At 39.5% G+C, this 16,760-nt stretch overlaps 3 protein-coding genes across 5 annotated transcripts in view; all 3 read right to left on the bottom strand.

Moving 5' to 3' along the window:
- Window positions 1-545: 545 nt before the first annotated feature.
- Window positions 546-5,536, bottom strand: kcnk17 (potassium channel, subfamily K, member 17). Its single transcript, XM_034577026.1, has 5 exons — window positions 5,242-5,536; window positions 4,362-4,476; window positions 3,265-3,431; window positions 2,193-2,361; window positions 546-2,110 (listed from the first exon to the last, which is right to left on the bottom strand). The coding sequence occupies exons 1-5, from the start codon at window positions 5,455-5,457 to the stop codon at window positions 1,860-1,862; spliced, it is 918 nt and encodes a 305-aa protein (XP_034432917.1). The 5' UTR covers window positions 5,458-5,536; the 3' UTR covers window positions 546-1,859.
- A 1,419-nt stretch (window positions 5,537-6,955) lies between these two features.
- On the bottom strand, window positions 6,956-10,718 carry LOC117756479 (potassium channel subfamily K member 16-like). 2 transcript variants are annotated; one of them, XM_034577028.1, is made up of 6 exons: window positions 10,120-10,718; window positions 9,479-10,027; window positions 8,815-8,929; window positions 8,502-8,668; window positions 7,728-7,896; window positions 6,956-7,537 (listed from the first exon to the last, which is right to left on the bottom strand). In XM_034577028.1, the coding sequence occupies exons 2-6, from the start codon at window positions 9,689-9,691 to the stop codon at window positions 7,326-7,328; spliced, it is 876 nt and encodes a 291-aa protein (XP_034432919.1). In that variant the 5' UTR covers window positions 9,692-10,027; window positions 10,120-10,718; the 3' UTR covers window positions 6,956-7,325. The 2 variants fall into 2 exon arrangements, with proteins under 2 accessions (XP_034432919.1, XP_034432918.1); XM_034577027.1 differs by having other exon boundaries at window positions 9,479-10,718.
- Window positions 10,719-12,955: 2,237 nt separating this feature from the next.
- Window positions 12,956-16,760, bottom strand: part of kif6 (kinesin family member 6) — a 57,315-nt gene continuing 53,510 nt past the window's right edge. The window contains exons 20-23 of one of the 2 annotated variants that reach the window (XM_034577036.1): window positions 15,546-15,644; window positions 15,354-15,461; window positions 14,386-14,513; window positions 12,956-13,460 (exon numbers count right to left, since the gene is read on the bottom strand). In XM_034577036.1, the coding sequence (XP_034432927.1) occupies window positions 13,444-13,460; window positions 14,386-14,513; window positions 15,354-15,461; window positions 15,546-15,644 (352 nt within the window). In that variant the 3' untranslated portion in view covers window positions 12,956-13,443. The remainder of the gene's footprint in view (window positions 13,461-14,385; window positions 14,514-15,353; window positions 15,462-15,545; window positions 15,645-16,760) is intronic. The other variant, XM_034577037.1, reaches the window with a different exon arrangement.

The following is a 16,760-nucleotide window of genomic DNA, read 5'->3' on the forward strand; positions in this document are numbered from 1 at the left end:
CTATTATCCAGACTGTGGACTACAGGGGGAGCCAGGGGGAGGTTGCTCCTCTTAATAAGGACACATGACCTTCCACTAAAAACATGATTTGATTTGATGATGCATTAACTGATTATTATGTATCAGATGTCGTGAGATGAGCCTGCACCACCAGTCCTCTTTCTCACAAGCGACCTCTGGCCTTTGCAAATCAGAAAGTCAAATAATTCATGTATCCACTGTAGCACTCAGGAACACAAAGGTGTATTTCTTCCACGTGGGGGGGTGGATTAGTAAAAATTGCCTTTTTTGTAACCTTTATTCCTGAAAATGAACACAATCCATCACGCTCCTTGTCGTTCTCTGTGCCTCTGTGCTTAAAAGACGCAGCGACTACTTTTCTGTCTTCTTGTCATTTGTTTTATTATTAAAAGGAATAATGATGAATAAAAGCTGAGTCAAGTTATTTATAAATGTGACGTGAGCTCCCCATAAAACCATGCTATAGTTCGCATGCTGCTATAATCCATGGAGCAAGAAAACTTTTTACTGCTCTCAGGAATTTTGCACTTTCCCTCAAACCCCCACCCCCCATTTTTTTTTGTTCAGCTATCCATCAATCGTTCCAGCACTTTCTCATTTTTCCATTCTCTTGTCCCTGCTGCTCGCCGTCTGCCTTTGTCATTCACTCCTCCACGGCCTCGTCTGACTTTCTCTCTGATATATGATCCTCAGGAGATGTTTGCAGCCCTGAGGACTTCGATGTGCAGCATGTGTGCGATTCTAGTGTCAGTCATTGTCAAAGTAGTAAAAAAGTTCATACAAATACACAATGAAAGAACTACTCAACACATTTCAATGAGGTCAAAAGTTCAAGAAATTGCATTAAAAGAAACTATATACATAAATATCATATTGTATGTATAAAGTATATTTCCTGTGAGGATGTGTTTCTATAATTATAACACTGTGTAATATACCGTGTGTCTGCTGCTTTGTGATTAGTTTGAAATGTTATTTTCGTCAGTGCTGATGCAATTGCACCATCTAGTGGACATAAAGCTACTTTCAGCACAAATGAATCAGTTATGATGAACTGAAGCGATGAGACAAATAAAAAAACAAAAAAGACCAACAAAATAACAAGTGCTTTAATATTTGTTACATAAAAATAATAGGTAAAATATAAAAACAGTAATCTAATTACATGGCTTACTCTGGTCTGCTTGAATGTTTTTCAGTTTAAGTAAAAGTTTATCACAGATTCACAGATGTACTTGTAATTGTACAATTTTAATATTGTGCTAAAAGTGTAGTTAACAGCTAGTGTTGAAACACCACTCAAAGGACCAACTATGCTGAATTTAGTGGCACCTAGTGGTAAAGTAGCATATTGCAATCACCTTAAAACCCCCTTTAACTTAAAACTTTAAAACTTTTACTTGAAAACCTAAAACCCCTCACCTCACGCTCCCCTTCCAAGCATGTACAAGAACATAGAGTGTTCATGTAGAGTAGAAACACAAAAGACCCCCTCTAATATGAAAAACAATTCACACTATTTACATGTATTTGTAATTGCCTGTGATTTGGATTGCAAATGTCTGGTATTCACATCCCCTTCTATCGCTCAGATATCGGCTAATAAATACCACTAAGTTGCTACATGGCTTTGCGGTCCATGATGGGCCGCAACTCACTGAGAGGTCAAAGAGCAACAGACAGACTGACACAGATCACTGACCCACAGACATGGCACTGATCTCAGGGATGAAAAAAACAAAAAACAGTTGGATTGCCAAGAGTCACTTTGGAAAGTGCTACGAGATTAAACAGCATGACTCAACAAAAATGAGTCAGTATTTTAGTTTCACCTATAATTACTGAGTTATTGGAGGCTTCTGGATCTCGTCTTCCTCCTCCACCTGAGTTTCCGGGTTTTCAGGCTCTGCGCGGCCGGACTCTTCCTCCGGCCGCTGCCCACCCCACCGCTGCTTGAAGTGGGTGTTGAGCCGCTCCAGGATGTCGATGGAGTGGTTGATGAGCAGAGCGAGCCAGGCCAGGCCGAAGAAGATCCACGAGGCCATGAGGACGCTGTACCACTCCGGGAATGTTTTGTCTGGATTATTGTCTGTGAGAGAGAGAGCATCATTTATTACAATGCATTGACATATGGTCTTAACACTTAGATCAGATCAGTGTTTTATTCCTACCTGCTACAAAGTCTCCAAAGCCGATGGTGCTGAGGGTGATGAAGCAGTAGTAGATGGCCTGGGAGTAGGTCCAGCCCTCGTACTGTTGGAACACGAGCATGGGCATGATGAAGAAGAGAGCTGCTCCAGACAAGAACGACACCAGGTGGACGAAGAAGCGGGTACACGTCTGCAGTGAGTGGTTGAAGGGAGCAGTGAGGATAGTCATCAAGACAAACGTTTCTAGAGTGCTCATACGACTTCTTTATGGAGCCCTCAGCAGGCAAGTGCAGTTTCTCTTTCCAAACTCTTCAAGTTTTTTTTATCTTTTTCATATTAATCCATGAAATGTGAAACCTGCCAAAACGTGTAGAGTTATGTGTTACGTGTTTGTTGTTGTAATACTCCTTTCGGCCACAAAAGTATGATGTGCAACTCCATTTTTAATTTCTCCACGTACTTGAAACACAAGGTAGCCTATCTAACATTACTGTTTTTCGCTAAGTTTCAAGTCAAACATCTTAGAAGGGTGTTACAAGTGCTATATAAATAAAAAAGTATGATAATAATGATAATGATAGTGATACAAATAAGAATAATATATAAAATAGTATAATTATTTCTTTTGGCTATGAATTTAATTTAATTTTAATAATGCTTTCTACCATAAGTTCAGCTGAGATTGTATAAAGAATCCACATTCTGAGCAGGTTTCTGTGGATGAATGGTATTTCCACCCAGAAGAAGGGCTCCAAATTATCTCTTTTTTACTTAAGAAATGTATTATTTTTCAGTTGTTTTTTAATTTATTATATCTGGTAAAGAGGATTTTTTTGTCACAAGAAAAACCTGAAAATGAAATTTGAAAGTTGTGTGTTTGACCTTGTCCTGCTAAATCTGTGAATGTGTGTAGAGTACAAACAACGGGGAACGGGAACAAAAAACATGAGTGATTATTGTCCTGATCAAACCGCCCAAGGGTTGCAGTTCACCCTCTAGTGGCTGAAATGAGTATTACAACAATAAACATCACTGGCCTCTCAGGGCCTCCACAAACTCAGATATTAGATGAAATGATTAAAAATGTCCTCACCCTTCGCCCAGTCTTCCCCTCCAGGAAGTCAGAAACGTTCCTCTCTATAACCAGCATGTACTTGCCCACCCTGTTGAGCACCACCATGTTGAGCGGGATTCCAAACAGTGCGAAGAACACACAGAAGATCTGTCCGGCCGTAGAGCTGGGACTCATGTTCCCATAACCTGCCAAACTGTAATCTGTTAGTGTCTCGTGTCACTGAGGTGGAAGCAGAGGAAGAAGTGAACACTGAAGAGGAGGGTGTATATACGTACATCGTAGAGTACAGCCCTGTTAAAGGTTCAGTGTGTAAGATTTAGGTGAAAGGGATCTATTGGCACAAACTGAATATAAAATAATCCTAGTGATGTTTTCACTATAGTGTGTTTCATCTAAATTGTACAAATTGTTGTTTTCTTTGCCCTAGAATGGGCCCTTTAAATTTAAATACTTTATATTTACATCAGGAGCCGGTCCTCTCTACGGAGGCCGCCATGTTTTTACCGTAGCCCAAACTGGACAAACTAAACATCTTTTGAGTTTTTATGACAACTGAAGGCTGCCACAGGTTCTCTCTCATGTTTGGAAAGAGAGGGTGAGGTGAGGGGTGTTCAGCTGCAACATGCAACTTCACCACTAGATGACACCAAATCTTACACACTAAACCATTAAGACTTATTAAACACATGGCAAGTATTGAACAAAACAGCAACTGAGTTTTTAAATGATATTGCCTTTATTTTTTACTAATTAAAATATTTAGATAAAATGTATCTATTTATATTTCATACCTTTTGAAGTATTTTATCATCTATGTACAAATTCAATTTTGGGACCAAATTAAATGTTTCTAAATTTGATACGTACGATATTTCTCATCTTGTCTCACGTACCTTCCCTGATGTCCCATCTTAGTTTAAATCAGAGGCTTAGTCATGCTGAGAGGAAAACAATTGGTTTTAAACAATATAAAAATCCTGTTTAAGTTATTTCAGCATAAGAGTAAAACTGGTTTTGTTGAAGCCTGATATTTTCAAATCCAGTGTTTGTGTTACATGACCAGTCCTGTTGGAAATCGGTCAGGAAACATGAATAAAACTCTGTCGTCTTCACACCTATGGTTGTGACCACAGTCGCAGCGAACACAGCTGAGCTGGTGAATTTCCAGAAGCCGTCTGTGGTGTGGTTTCCTCTCAGACTCAGGCCCACCTTCGATGCATCTTGAATAACCTGAAAAGCAAAAAACAATTACAAACTGGGCGAAAGTAGAGCTCAAACTCAAACAAACTTAAATGAAACAATGTCAGTTTCCATAGAGGTGGGTCAGACTCTCAGTTATGTCCCTTTGGCAGTAGTCATCCTTGTTTTCAAGGTGTTTTCTGAGACCTTGAGGCCATTAAAGGTTCATGACGCATAAAATGCAACTTCTTGTGCCAACATCACTTGGTACAAGTAGCAAACAGGAGAATTATTTTGAAACATTTAAAACAACTCAGTGGTTTCCAAGGAGACGACTGCAGGACAAGATACATAGGCAAAGCATCAGTGAAAGGATGAGGAGGCTGATATTTGCATGGATGAAGATGCTACAAAAACACAAATCAAGCTTTCAAACAACACTCTTTGTTTTTCTCAGTGTGGCCCAATAAATGAACACCGATCTCCTGATTCGCTGCCTAGTTGGATGAATTAAGAATAAAACATACACACAAACACTCATGCAATAAATTTAAAACACTTCACAAGATGTGAAATCAAGAGGCAGCTCTGATTTGTTTGTTACATTTGATTTGGATATTTTGTTTCTTCGTAATCCTTTAAAAAAACAGTGTCTCAGTAAATCCAATAGGTTTTAACAAAGTGCTACTGTGAAACGCTTCCCTCACATTTGCATATTTGATTGTCCGTGGCATAAGAAAAGTGTAACGCAGTGAAATCTGTGACTCAGTCGCCTGTGTTACTGTTCATGGAACCGTTTCCTCGGATGGGCCTCACCTGAGCCACGGCCTCCAGGCCTTCTTGGTTCAGACACGTGTACGTCATGAGCAGCCTCTCTTTGCTCTGCAGTAAAAGGCCCATGTCCTTCTGCCCGAGGCCTCCCTCCAACTTCCAGAAAATCACCCCTCCGATCAGCACGTAGGTCAGGTACACCAGCCCCAGCATGAGGATGGAGGGCACGCGGGACAAACACACTTCCTTTAGTCTCAGCATGGCTCCCACGTAGAACTCTGGACACCAGACTGGAACTCAGTGTCTCAGCGAGGGCTCCGTCTTTTACCTGCTCGGGGCTTCTTGTGTTTTTGTGCATTGCAGGCAAATGAAACTCCACCTACGCTACTGTTTTAATCACTGCAGAGGCCTGACATGCAAATCTGGTGGAAAATAAGCAGAGGGAGAGACGCCCGCAGAGGTAAGGACTATGAGTGAGGTCTGTTTTTTGAGTTTCTGTATAAAATGAAGCATCATTTGAGTTCAAGACAGGAGCCTCAACTATATAAACCAGATTCAGTCGTTTGTTTGTGGATTTAAGAGCCACTGCATGATTTTGAAAAACACAACTACTCTCAGCGAGTCCACAAACCAAAGAGTTTCCTCATTATAGTCTGTAGTGAGATATCATTTCACTTTCAGGGTTGTGTTTCATTCTTAAGGACAGTTTAGGTCAGTTTTGTTAAACATACAGAAAGAAATCCTTCCTTGTTGGCTTCAGCTGCTGTTCAGAGATCAGTCAAGCGTGCTCTCTAGTGATGAATGAGTTTGTTTAAGATAACACTCTGTGCTCAATGCACTGGAGTTTACCATCAGCACACACACACACACACACACACACACACACACACACACAAAAAACATGTGTGCACACTTGCACGGTGTCACCTGAGAGCATTCTAATAATAGAGTTGGATATAATAAATAAAACAAACGAGAAAAATAAAAACATGGTAAAGTTCAGCAGTTATTTACAATTTTAAAATGTAAATTCTATGTAAATTAGTAATGTAATGTTATGTAAAATAATGGAAAAACATGAGGAATAGGTATAGATTTTCTCATAGGACTTTTACCCTGCGTCTGCACTTGTTAAAGTACTTCAGTAGTACATTTTCAGAAAGATAAAAGTAAAAATCCTTCACTTTTATTCAAATTTCTCATGACTTACGTTTTATCCTAAATAAAACACAGAGGTCTCTGATGATGGCTCATAATCTTGACAACTGCTGTGTAAAAATAGAGGTGAACATACACACACATCTGTGCAGAATATCAGTTGTCATGAGGAATAATAGGTTTTTTTGTAAAGCATTTTGAATTTTATTACATCACTAGTGTTATTCTTCATGACACTTGTTTCTAAACACTGTGTTTACTAAACCTTACTGTACTAAATGTTTTCCCTGGTGTTCATTGTCCAAGAACTGCACAATTTCACTTCAGTCGCTTCCCTGTTATAAATCTCTGTTTATTTATGCATTATAAATATATCCAGTTTATTTTAATTTCACATGTTAATTGCTATTGAAAACAGTTTTCACATTTAGAAGAAATGAAAATAATGTATTTGCAGAATAAGATATGTTATATTTCTTTAAAGAAATTAATTATTTCATAGTATCATGTCAGAATCAGATTTGGGTTAAATCCTTGTTTTCTAACTGCATTTTCCACTTCAGACCATACAGGCGATGTGAGTAAACACTTATCAGTACATTTTAGGTGAATGAACATGTCTTGGCCACATTGTGATGAAATGTCTTCAAGTTTCGTCTTTAGAAATGAATTCAGGTCGTGATCTTCTGCACTGACTCTGGTGTAACTGAGGTAGAACTGTCAAACAAAAACCTGTCATGTATTTATGAGCCCATGGCATCCGGTAATACATCAAAACAATCATTGTCAGGTGAAACATGAAGCAAAGTATGTATAGGAAGGAATAAATATGGAAACACAAATATACAACAGTTTTGCTAATATATAAAATGATGCGACACCTGTTTTCTTATCACAATATGTACAGTAAACACAATCACACAAAATATGTTCTACCTAGTGAATATTACAGTCTATTGCACAGTCCATAGTTAGATCTTTGACGTGTCCTCTAGTTTGCAGGACGACGCGTCCTCCTCCTCCTCCTGTTGTTTCTTAAAGCCCGGGTGAGTCAGGACAACCACATGCTCCATCACTCTGGATCCCATGTTGAGGATGAGGGCGAGCCAAGCCAACGCAAAAATGATCCATATACCTGCAAGGCTCCGGTACAGAGAGATGTACTCCTTACCCGGGTCAGTCCCTGCGAGAGAAGACATGTCAAGTCCTGAAAACACATGGATTACAGAGTCCACAGGACATCTGATGTGTAGAACTACAGAATACTGATTGTGTCAAAGCTAAAAGGAAGAAAAAAACAGTATTTTGATCTGACAGTGGTGACCTCTGGGATCCTTCCGCAGCATTAGTGCATGTTTGCGCTCTCCACTCACCCACCACATAATCTCCAAAACCGATGGTGCTGAGTGTAATGAAGGTGAAATAGAAACCCTCGCCGAATGTCCAGCCTTCCACATAACTGAAGAGCAGGGGAGGGATGACCAGAAACAGCAGGCTGCCACTGATGAAGAAGAAACTCACTGCTAGACACTCCACTGTTTGCTGGGGGGGGGGGGGGGGGGGGGAACACACATGTTACAGTCGGTCACATTCACAGGTGTTACAAATCTTACATGAAAATTTCAGAGTTTCTATTAGCTTGTAGAACGCAGCTTTTTAAGTGAGACAAAACTAAAGATGACCTAATGAAAGCACAGACCAGAAGCAACAACAACAACAAAGCAGACAACACAACAGAAATGAACCAAAACTAAAACACGAGCATGAAGCAAAGTTTTTGCAGTCTTTTTGAAGTAACATCATTGTATTTTATTGTATTTTATTATTTTACCCAGTTCTATCTACTTTGTTTATATTATTTTTCTCCTTCAACTTATTTTTTATCATTTTTTATTCATAATCTCTTTTAATCTCTTTCATTCTGCTCTTTTTAATATCTTTTATTTTTGTTTGAAAATTGTTTTAAACTGTGCTTTCAGATTTGAAATGGTTTTCTTTAAGTTTATCTGTGTGTTGTTTTTAATGAAATGTGCTTTATAAATGAAACTGCCATGCTAAAAAACCCCAGAAAAGATATATTTTTTTCTTTTCTTTTTTTTAAAGAATCTCTCCTCCATGCAGTGATGTCAGTGGCGACCCATCGTTACCTTGTGTGGAACAACTGAGACCATCCCCCTCTTCAGTCGACCCAGGTGGATGGTGAGACACTTCCCCATCTGCTTGAGGAATGCCAGATTCAGCGGGATGCCACAGAGCGCGTAAAACACGCAGAACACCTGACCGGACACGGTGCTGGGGGAGAGGTTACCATAGCCTGTGAAGTATATGATGATGATGACGATGATGATGATGATGACGATGATGTGGATGATGATGATGATGATGATGATGATGCGTCTTTAGCAGCAGCACGACCAGAATGAAACATGCAATGTTAATAATATATGTAAACATGCTCACCTATAGTTGTGACTACGGTGCCTGCGAAAAAGAAGGAGCTGCTGAAATCCCAGTTACTGGGGTTTGTAGAGTTGCCAGAAGGATTCACTCCTTTTTCCCAGGCATCCAAAATCACCTGCATACACACACACACACACATACACACACAAACACGCACGCAGGCAGGCAGGCAGGCACGCACACACACACACGCACACAGACTACACATTATATTTACTTGCATTGATTTCCTGGACACAATGTAAAGATTTACATTATGGGAACTTTTTTCATAAGGAAGACAAGTCCCCATAATAAAAACATTTGCATCCCCACAACATTAGTAATACCTGGACCACACACAATCACAAAAACACACACATATCCACACACAAATATTGAAGGTCAAACTAACTTTACATTTAAACATATAACAAAGGAATTTAAATGAACCATGACACACTTATTATTGATCTAATAGGTCAGATTACGGTCATATCTTTTATTGCTATGTACCTCATCATAAAATGGATCTTTCAATTTCTCAGTATTTGATGAGCCATTTCCATCAGTCTACTCAGTGTATATTCGTATATGTACACACATGTAACATAAGGGGCCTTTTGCAAACCATCACTGAGAAAACTGTTATTATCAAACATGGAGGAGGAAACTGGTGTTAAACCTGAACAAACTTCTCCAGGGCCGGTCCGTCCAGACACGTGTAATTGGCCAAGAAGTGCAGCTTCTCCAGCTGGAAGTGGTTGCGGTTGTTGCTCTCAGCCTCTCGCTCCAGAATCTGGAAGATGGTGGCCCCGACCAGCAGGTAGGTGAGGTGGGCCAGGGCCAAAAGCCCCGTCCAGCTCACTTTGAAGCGGGCCAACTGGAACCTCGCCATCAACCTCCAAAGCCCCACCAGCACCAGAGGCTGCTGACGTTCACACTCAGAGAAGAGGGAGCACTGGAGACGGAGCCATTCTTTTCCAAACCAAAGAAACAGGAAAATGTCCAAAATTAGACCAACATTTTAAATGTCTCGTTGAAATCGCAGCAGCATCAGGAAAAGGTGGATGTTGGGTAAAGCGGTATGTTGGGGTGACAGCTCGAACTTGGGAGGTAAAAAATCGCCCCACAATGCTCCGACTCTGATTGGCCAGACCGCCATAGATGCCAGCCATTGATTTACGGGTTGCTTGGGTAACGATCAAGCTCCTCTCCACCATTAGTGTGACATCTGGACACACACAAACACACACTTTCAACTGTTTGCACTAATAAGGAAGCGGTGGCAGCATCTTGTCAGCAGAACAAAAGTTAATGTTTTACCTGCACTGCTGTTGGTTGAGCGAGCGCTTATGCTGAATCTGGAAACCTGAGGAAAACGTAGTTCAGCCACAAATGATAAGGTTCCCGAGGCACCGACGTCTACATCAATAATAATTAAGTAATTGAATAATGATTGGTGCCCCAATCTGAGATCATGTCGAGAGGGGATACGTTTAATTCAATCAAGTACGAACACTTAAAAGTCTAAAAACTCCATCTCTCTCACCAAAAGGACGTCTGCTCGAACGCTCATCGGACGATTTTCGCCACAGCGAGGAGCCGAGCATATTTATGGTCAGGTGGAGAGGAAGGAGAGGACATTATGGAGAGGTGTGGAGAGCACTACTTGATCGTGGGCCATAAACCAAAGAGCTGCCGAAGCCTCAGGATAAAAACCTAATGCAGTTCTAAGGTTTCAAGATAGCGTGTTAGCAATGGTCTGAAAGGAGAAACCATATTAGAGGGTTACACATTATACTACATACTGTGATATGTAATATGTGTTGTCAAGAATTATTCAACAAAAAGTTGACATTTGAAGGTTTTATCTGCAATAACAAGAGGTGGAGGAAGTACTCATTTTACCCAAGTAAAAGTACAAATAAATAGTTGAAAATGTACCTAAATAAAAGTACCACATTCACTTCTCTACTTGAGTAAAATTACTTGGTTTTATATATACCTAAAGTATTAAAAGTAAATCTAGCTGAGATGTAACCTTTTGCCTAATGTGTCTACTGTATATTTTGTTTATTAGAAGAATAATACAAACTTTTTGAATATTAATAAAAAATGCTGCAGATGATGCTACTGAATCAAAATCCGTATAATAGAATTATACAATAGAATATACTAATAATTATTTAATAGAATTGTATCATAATATTCTATACTATCCTATAATTAATATAAATTGTCTTTTAATTAATGCCTGAGTCTTGGCCTCTTCTGAATCCATTTCTGGTGTTTCGGAGGCGGAGTCTAATGTTACCTGCCCGCTCTGATTGGATAACAAAATCTTGTTATTGATTATTTAAAAAAATATAAAACATGTAAAGCAATTGCTTTGTAAAAATGTACTGCAGTAAAATGTAAAGATTTTTGCAAATATATGTAGTGGAGTCAAAGTACCTGGAAAACATTTAAGTAAAGTACATATACATGAAAAATGTACTTTAAATGCGCTTTGCTACATCTCACCACTGACAATCACTGACTTTATTAACATACGGTGAAGTGACCCTCAAACATGAGCGGAGTCCATAATAAATGGATGAACTCTCTCATATGCTTATCTACACACTCAACAGTTACAAAAGCAACATGATAGTTCCTATGGAGCTTTGTTCCTGAGCACCTGCTGAAATGTGAGTCCAATATTCACTCTCTTTAAGCTGCGTTTTGTCTTCTACCAACTCCCAAGAGACGTATCCTGCTCCTGGAACACTTCACTGGGTTTTTAGAGAGTGAACCAAAACAGGAAGCAGAAAACATTGTTTTCACATTGTTGTTTTTATTTTATTATATTGATCTCTTTTAGGTTACTGGCTCTCTGTGTTAAGCTACTGGGTTTAGGCTGATAAGGAAAGTCACTGACAGAAATTGCATTACATGTCATTTGGCAGACGCTTTTATTTTAGCTTTCAACATCTATGAGGGGCCATTTAAGGGTTCAGTATCTTGCCCAAGGACACTAGGGCATGCAGATGGGGAAGTCTGAGGTTTGAACCACCGACCTTCTGGTTGGGGATGACCACTCTACCCCCTCAGCCACAGCCGCCCCGATGAGGCAGAAAAAAGTGCGAGTCTGAGAAACGAAATATTACAACTTCTCTGGAGAAGACACTTTCTCCAAGGCAACTCCGGCTGGATGCAAATTGTGCAGCTGCTTGTCATCTGTCAAACAAATCAACTCAAAGTCATGCAAACAGGTTGCTCCTGCGTTTACAGGTCTTCTCTGTCGGGGTGGGTGTGTGGTGATGGATGGCAGGAGGACAGATTTCGATTTAAAATAATCATTCAGTCACAGAACACTGGGATGAAACTCATCTGCTGTCTGATGGAAGGAACTGATTATCCATGTTGTCAAGTGATGACTTAATCACAATTAGTTTCACTGATATTATTTACACTAAAATATCAAATGAAAAACTAAATTGTGTGAGAATCACTAAACCATCATTCAGTTCATTGCTCAATAATCAATACTAAATGCAAAGAAATGCTCGAAACCGATTTGAATTTCAAATATTGTATCTTGAGCAAGACCTGAACAGTCCTCTCGGGTGTTTCCCTGCATCTGCCCAGTGCATGCTGGGATAGGCTCCACCTCCCTCTGTCCCTGGATGAGTGATACGTTTAAGTAAATCCATTAGTGAAAACATTGCACGATCACAGATTTTGCTTGTTCATTTAAATTACCTGCAAGTATTAGTCTAATATAATTTTACTTAATCGTCCTAATACCCTTAAAGCCTGAAGTCTGTGAGGAATAACTGGAGGAAGTAAAGTTTCCTTGAATCATTTTTCTGTTGACTTCCATAGGAAAATCGACTAACATACGACTACCTCCATTTGCAAGAGCGTATCTGTAGAGAAAAGATCTATGAGAGAAATATATCATTATAAGTTAAAGCAAAAAAAGATTAAGTCGCTTGGCAACAGCTTCTTGCTGAGCACAGATTGGTCACACATGATGGACTGAAGGACCAATCAGATGATACTCAATAAAAAGAGCAGTTAAGTAAACACATGTAAAACACATGATATCATCTCACAATTCTTTTGGTTCTTTGTCATTAAGCACCTTTATTTACTTATTTTCAAATTTATTTTCTTTTACATTAAAATCAGAATAAACATTTAAACTACTGGACATATATTAAATACAACTATTTACATTTATAAAAAAAGTGTGACCTTTTGTGTGAAATGAAACCAGACAGAAATATTCTTCATGTCGACCATTTGAAACGTCGTGATTCATTACATCCTTAAACACATACTGGAGCCAGATGGTTTCCTATTGTCTGCTCCGTCCTCTGATATCTTGAGACAACATTTGTTCAGCTCAAATGGCCGACGCAGGCTGTGATTTATGTCGCTGTCCATTACATCAACGGCATCATCGTCGGGAGGTGGTCAACGGGTGTGTGTGTGTGTGTGTGTGTGAGGATGAGGCAGGATGTATGGTGTGTGTTTGAGTCTTCACTGTCCATCGATACTCAAGGAAGTGTAACGCACACATTTCCAGGATCATTTTATCACCTGACAGATGTGATGGTTGCACAAGCGGACGAATGACGATAACTTCAGAGCTTCATATCACTGCTGGGGGAAGCCTGAGAGAAATGAAAACACAAGACTGATTGATAATCCAGGTATTTACGTTTAAAAAAGTCAAATATGACAAAAGGGTGTACTTTTCTTCATCTCAAAAACTCAAAGACATTTTCATTTTCAGAGTAAGAACCTCCAGAATGAACTACAATAACAACCTCCACTCTGAACTTGTGTTGTGTTTCTTTGTGCCAGGCTCCCTACACTTCCCAGCATGCACTGGTGACCTAAAAGCTGTTTTGATAGGAGGAATAGCACCACACAGGGGTTACCAAACAACCAAGGAGAGGGGCTCTCCTGTCAAAACATGCCAGACAGAAAGAGGCATGAAATGAGTTCTCCTTGCTTCGAGGAAAAGAAGAAAAGAAAAGAAAGATCTTAGTGGGCAAATGCAAATCCTCAGCCTGATTGTTTTTCTGCCTGATGTCTCTGCTCATTTCTCTCTCTCAGTCTATCTGGATATCTAGTGGCAAACCACAAGATCACTAAGTCCACTTTACGTGTGTGCCAAGGAAAGCAGCTACACACAGATCAGAGGAGGAAAGAGAGTGTGTGAGAGAGTGTTTCATGAGAGCTCTTCATGTGAAAAACACTGAGCTATAAATACATGTATAAAAGACATTCTCTACTTGGGACAGTAAAAAGCAAATGTGAAACTGAAATCACTGTCAACTTATCAAGCTTTATATCTTGCAGGTAAAAAGTATCAAATATAAATTCAAAGCAAGTCTCAGAAGCTCAAAACAAAGACATTTCAGCGAATATAAACCTTGTTGTTTGATGACATGGTGCAAGGCAGCACACCACTAGAGGGCAGTGTTGATTGTAAAAAAGAAAACTCTGTAAAAGTGTGTATTCTTTCTTGCTGTGTGTGTGTGTGTGTCTGTGAGTGTGTGAGTGAGTGAGTGAGTGAGTGAGTGTGTGTACCTGCTCTGTTGAACAGGTTTTGTCTGGCTCTGACAAAGGCCAGGATGTCAGCATCAGTCTGCTCATCTCCAGTCAGCGGAATAGAGGATGATGATGATGATGATGTGAGCTCGGTGGTAGAAAGGGCCCTGAAATGTAAGTATATTTAATGTATGATATTATCAGCTTTATTTAAATACAAATAATGACTTTTAAATACTCACATTCACAGCAAAAAAAAGAGGTTATTTTGTGTGTGTATGTATGTTGGGGGAATCCTTCTGAGCACCACTCCAGTAAAATATTTTAACTGTTCTAGTTCCATGAGCTTAAAGTTAAAATTTGAAAACCTTAACAAGTGGCCGTTGTATCACATCACAGAGCCTCTGTATGAAACAACAGTATCTCTGTGCTGCTCGCACTCGGTGGAGATGAACAAAAGCACATATGTAAAGCACTGGACGTTTAACTGCGCGTGTAAAAAGGTGGTTTGAGCAGCAGCACTCGACTGAGACTCGACGCCTTTGAGTTGCTAATAGAGTTTGGAGACATTACTTCACAAAGGAATAAAAAATGTATGGCCACATTCATAAGTGGAGAGAAAACACAGCTTGGCTGTAAAATCTACAGGTCCAGGCCGTATGTAAGGATTTAACAACTACTGCAAACATATAGATAGGCTTCTGAATTGTTTGCTTTTGGGCAAACACTTAAAAAATGTACACAGAGTGATAAACATACACAGAGATTAAATTGTATTTAATCCATGTCCTGCTGAACCATATTGTGAGAATAAGAAATGATAAAGGTCATAGGTCACAGAGGCCTCATCTCATTTGAGCAGATTTCTGTGAAATTATTTTCCTCAGCATGTTGAATGTGTTGAAAGACGGATGGAGAAAGACTGTAGTGGACATAATGTCATGGATAAAATGTTGATATTTTTGAAAGCCACTCATTAATTTCCAGTGAGTCTCCATCACGTGTACCTCCACTCAGATGGAGGAGTAGATTCCGTCACTCTCCTGTCCCGTCCGGACGTATCTTGCCAGGCTGGGACAGCTTTTAATGGAGGTACACTTTTGGGGCTGAAGCTCCTGAAATAAAAAAAACAAATGTTGTAATAACAGGACAAGTATCCTTTGGGAAACAAAAAGGAGATAAAGTGAGGCTGGGCCGACCTGTGATCTTGAACAGAAGAAGTGGATTTGGTGGAACTGTCTGGATTTTGGTCTCGGCCTGCTGGGTAGTCTCTCACAGTACTGCTCAGACCAGGTGCACTGTTTGAGTTCAGAAAGCAGTTTATGTAGACCGTTATGACACAATCCCACGGACCTGTTTCTTGATTTGTAGGCGCAGGACAGCATAATGTCCACATAAAACCCATATGTGGGTCTGCAGTAGGTGTCTCAGAGTTATGCTCTTATTGTTTTTTTTTTAGAATCATCAAAAACTGTACTTGTGAAACCACAAGAGAGCAATCAACAGTTTATGTATGGGATTTCTGCAGAGTTCACAAAGTTAAATTTAAGACTTTAATATGACCGTTTAATACCTGTTTCAAACTCATACCATTCACAGCATGAATACTGTACATGGTGGAAAACCACAAGGGAAAATATGGCCGGTAATAATTTATTATTACAATGCATGTTTCAGTATTTCTAAGCAAAACATAACAATGATTCCTTATATTTAACAACGTAAACTAATTCACCTAAACCCAGATAAGCAGGGGGAAAAGCCCATCAGTCCCCTTTGTAAAACCATAATTAAATTCACAAGATCTGCACAAAATTACATACACACATAAATATTGATATTTCATCAAGATCCACGAATTACTCTCTCAGAAATGAGAAACATGCCCCATCTCACAATAACGAAGAAAGAGTCCCTCTTCCTGGGTTTAATGGGTTCTTCCCTGGGTCATGCCCCACCCCTCCAACAACATTTTATGGAAATTGTTTCAGTACTTTTCTCTTAATCATGCTAAGAAACAAACAAACACACAAAGACAAAAACATGTCCTCCTTGGCTGAGGTAACAATGAAAACGATTAAGTCAAGTTCATTAACGTTTTTGTCAGATGACAGTGACAGTGTTTGCTACAGATCTGATACTGTCACAACTATCCCACTTTAAAGTTTAGGGGTGTTTCTCCTCACATCCCACAATCGCCTAGAAAAACAGATTATAATTAACATTAGAGTATCTAAATATTGAAGTTTGCTCACAACCTGGACAAATATTCTGCTCTTTGTCTGTGAATATGTCATTGAAGCCTTTTGTCACAGCAGATTTGTGGTCGACATGAGATTGTCAAAATCAACCTGTACCATTGCTAAATGCTAAATGCTAAATTAGAGAGTGAATTAATATCATCAGGGTTGGTG

This window comes from Hippoglossus hippoglossus, chromosome 22 (genome assembly GCF_009819705.1).
Source record: "Hippoglossus hippoglossus isolate fHipHip1 chromosome 22, fHipHip1.pri, whole genome shotgun sequence".
In the NCBI taxonomy this organism is placed as follows: Eukaryota; Metazoa; Chordata; class Actinopteri; order Pleuronectiformes; family Pleuronectidae; genus Hippoglossus; species Hippoglossus hippoglossus.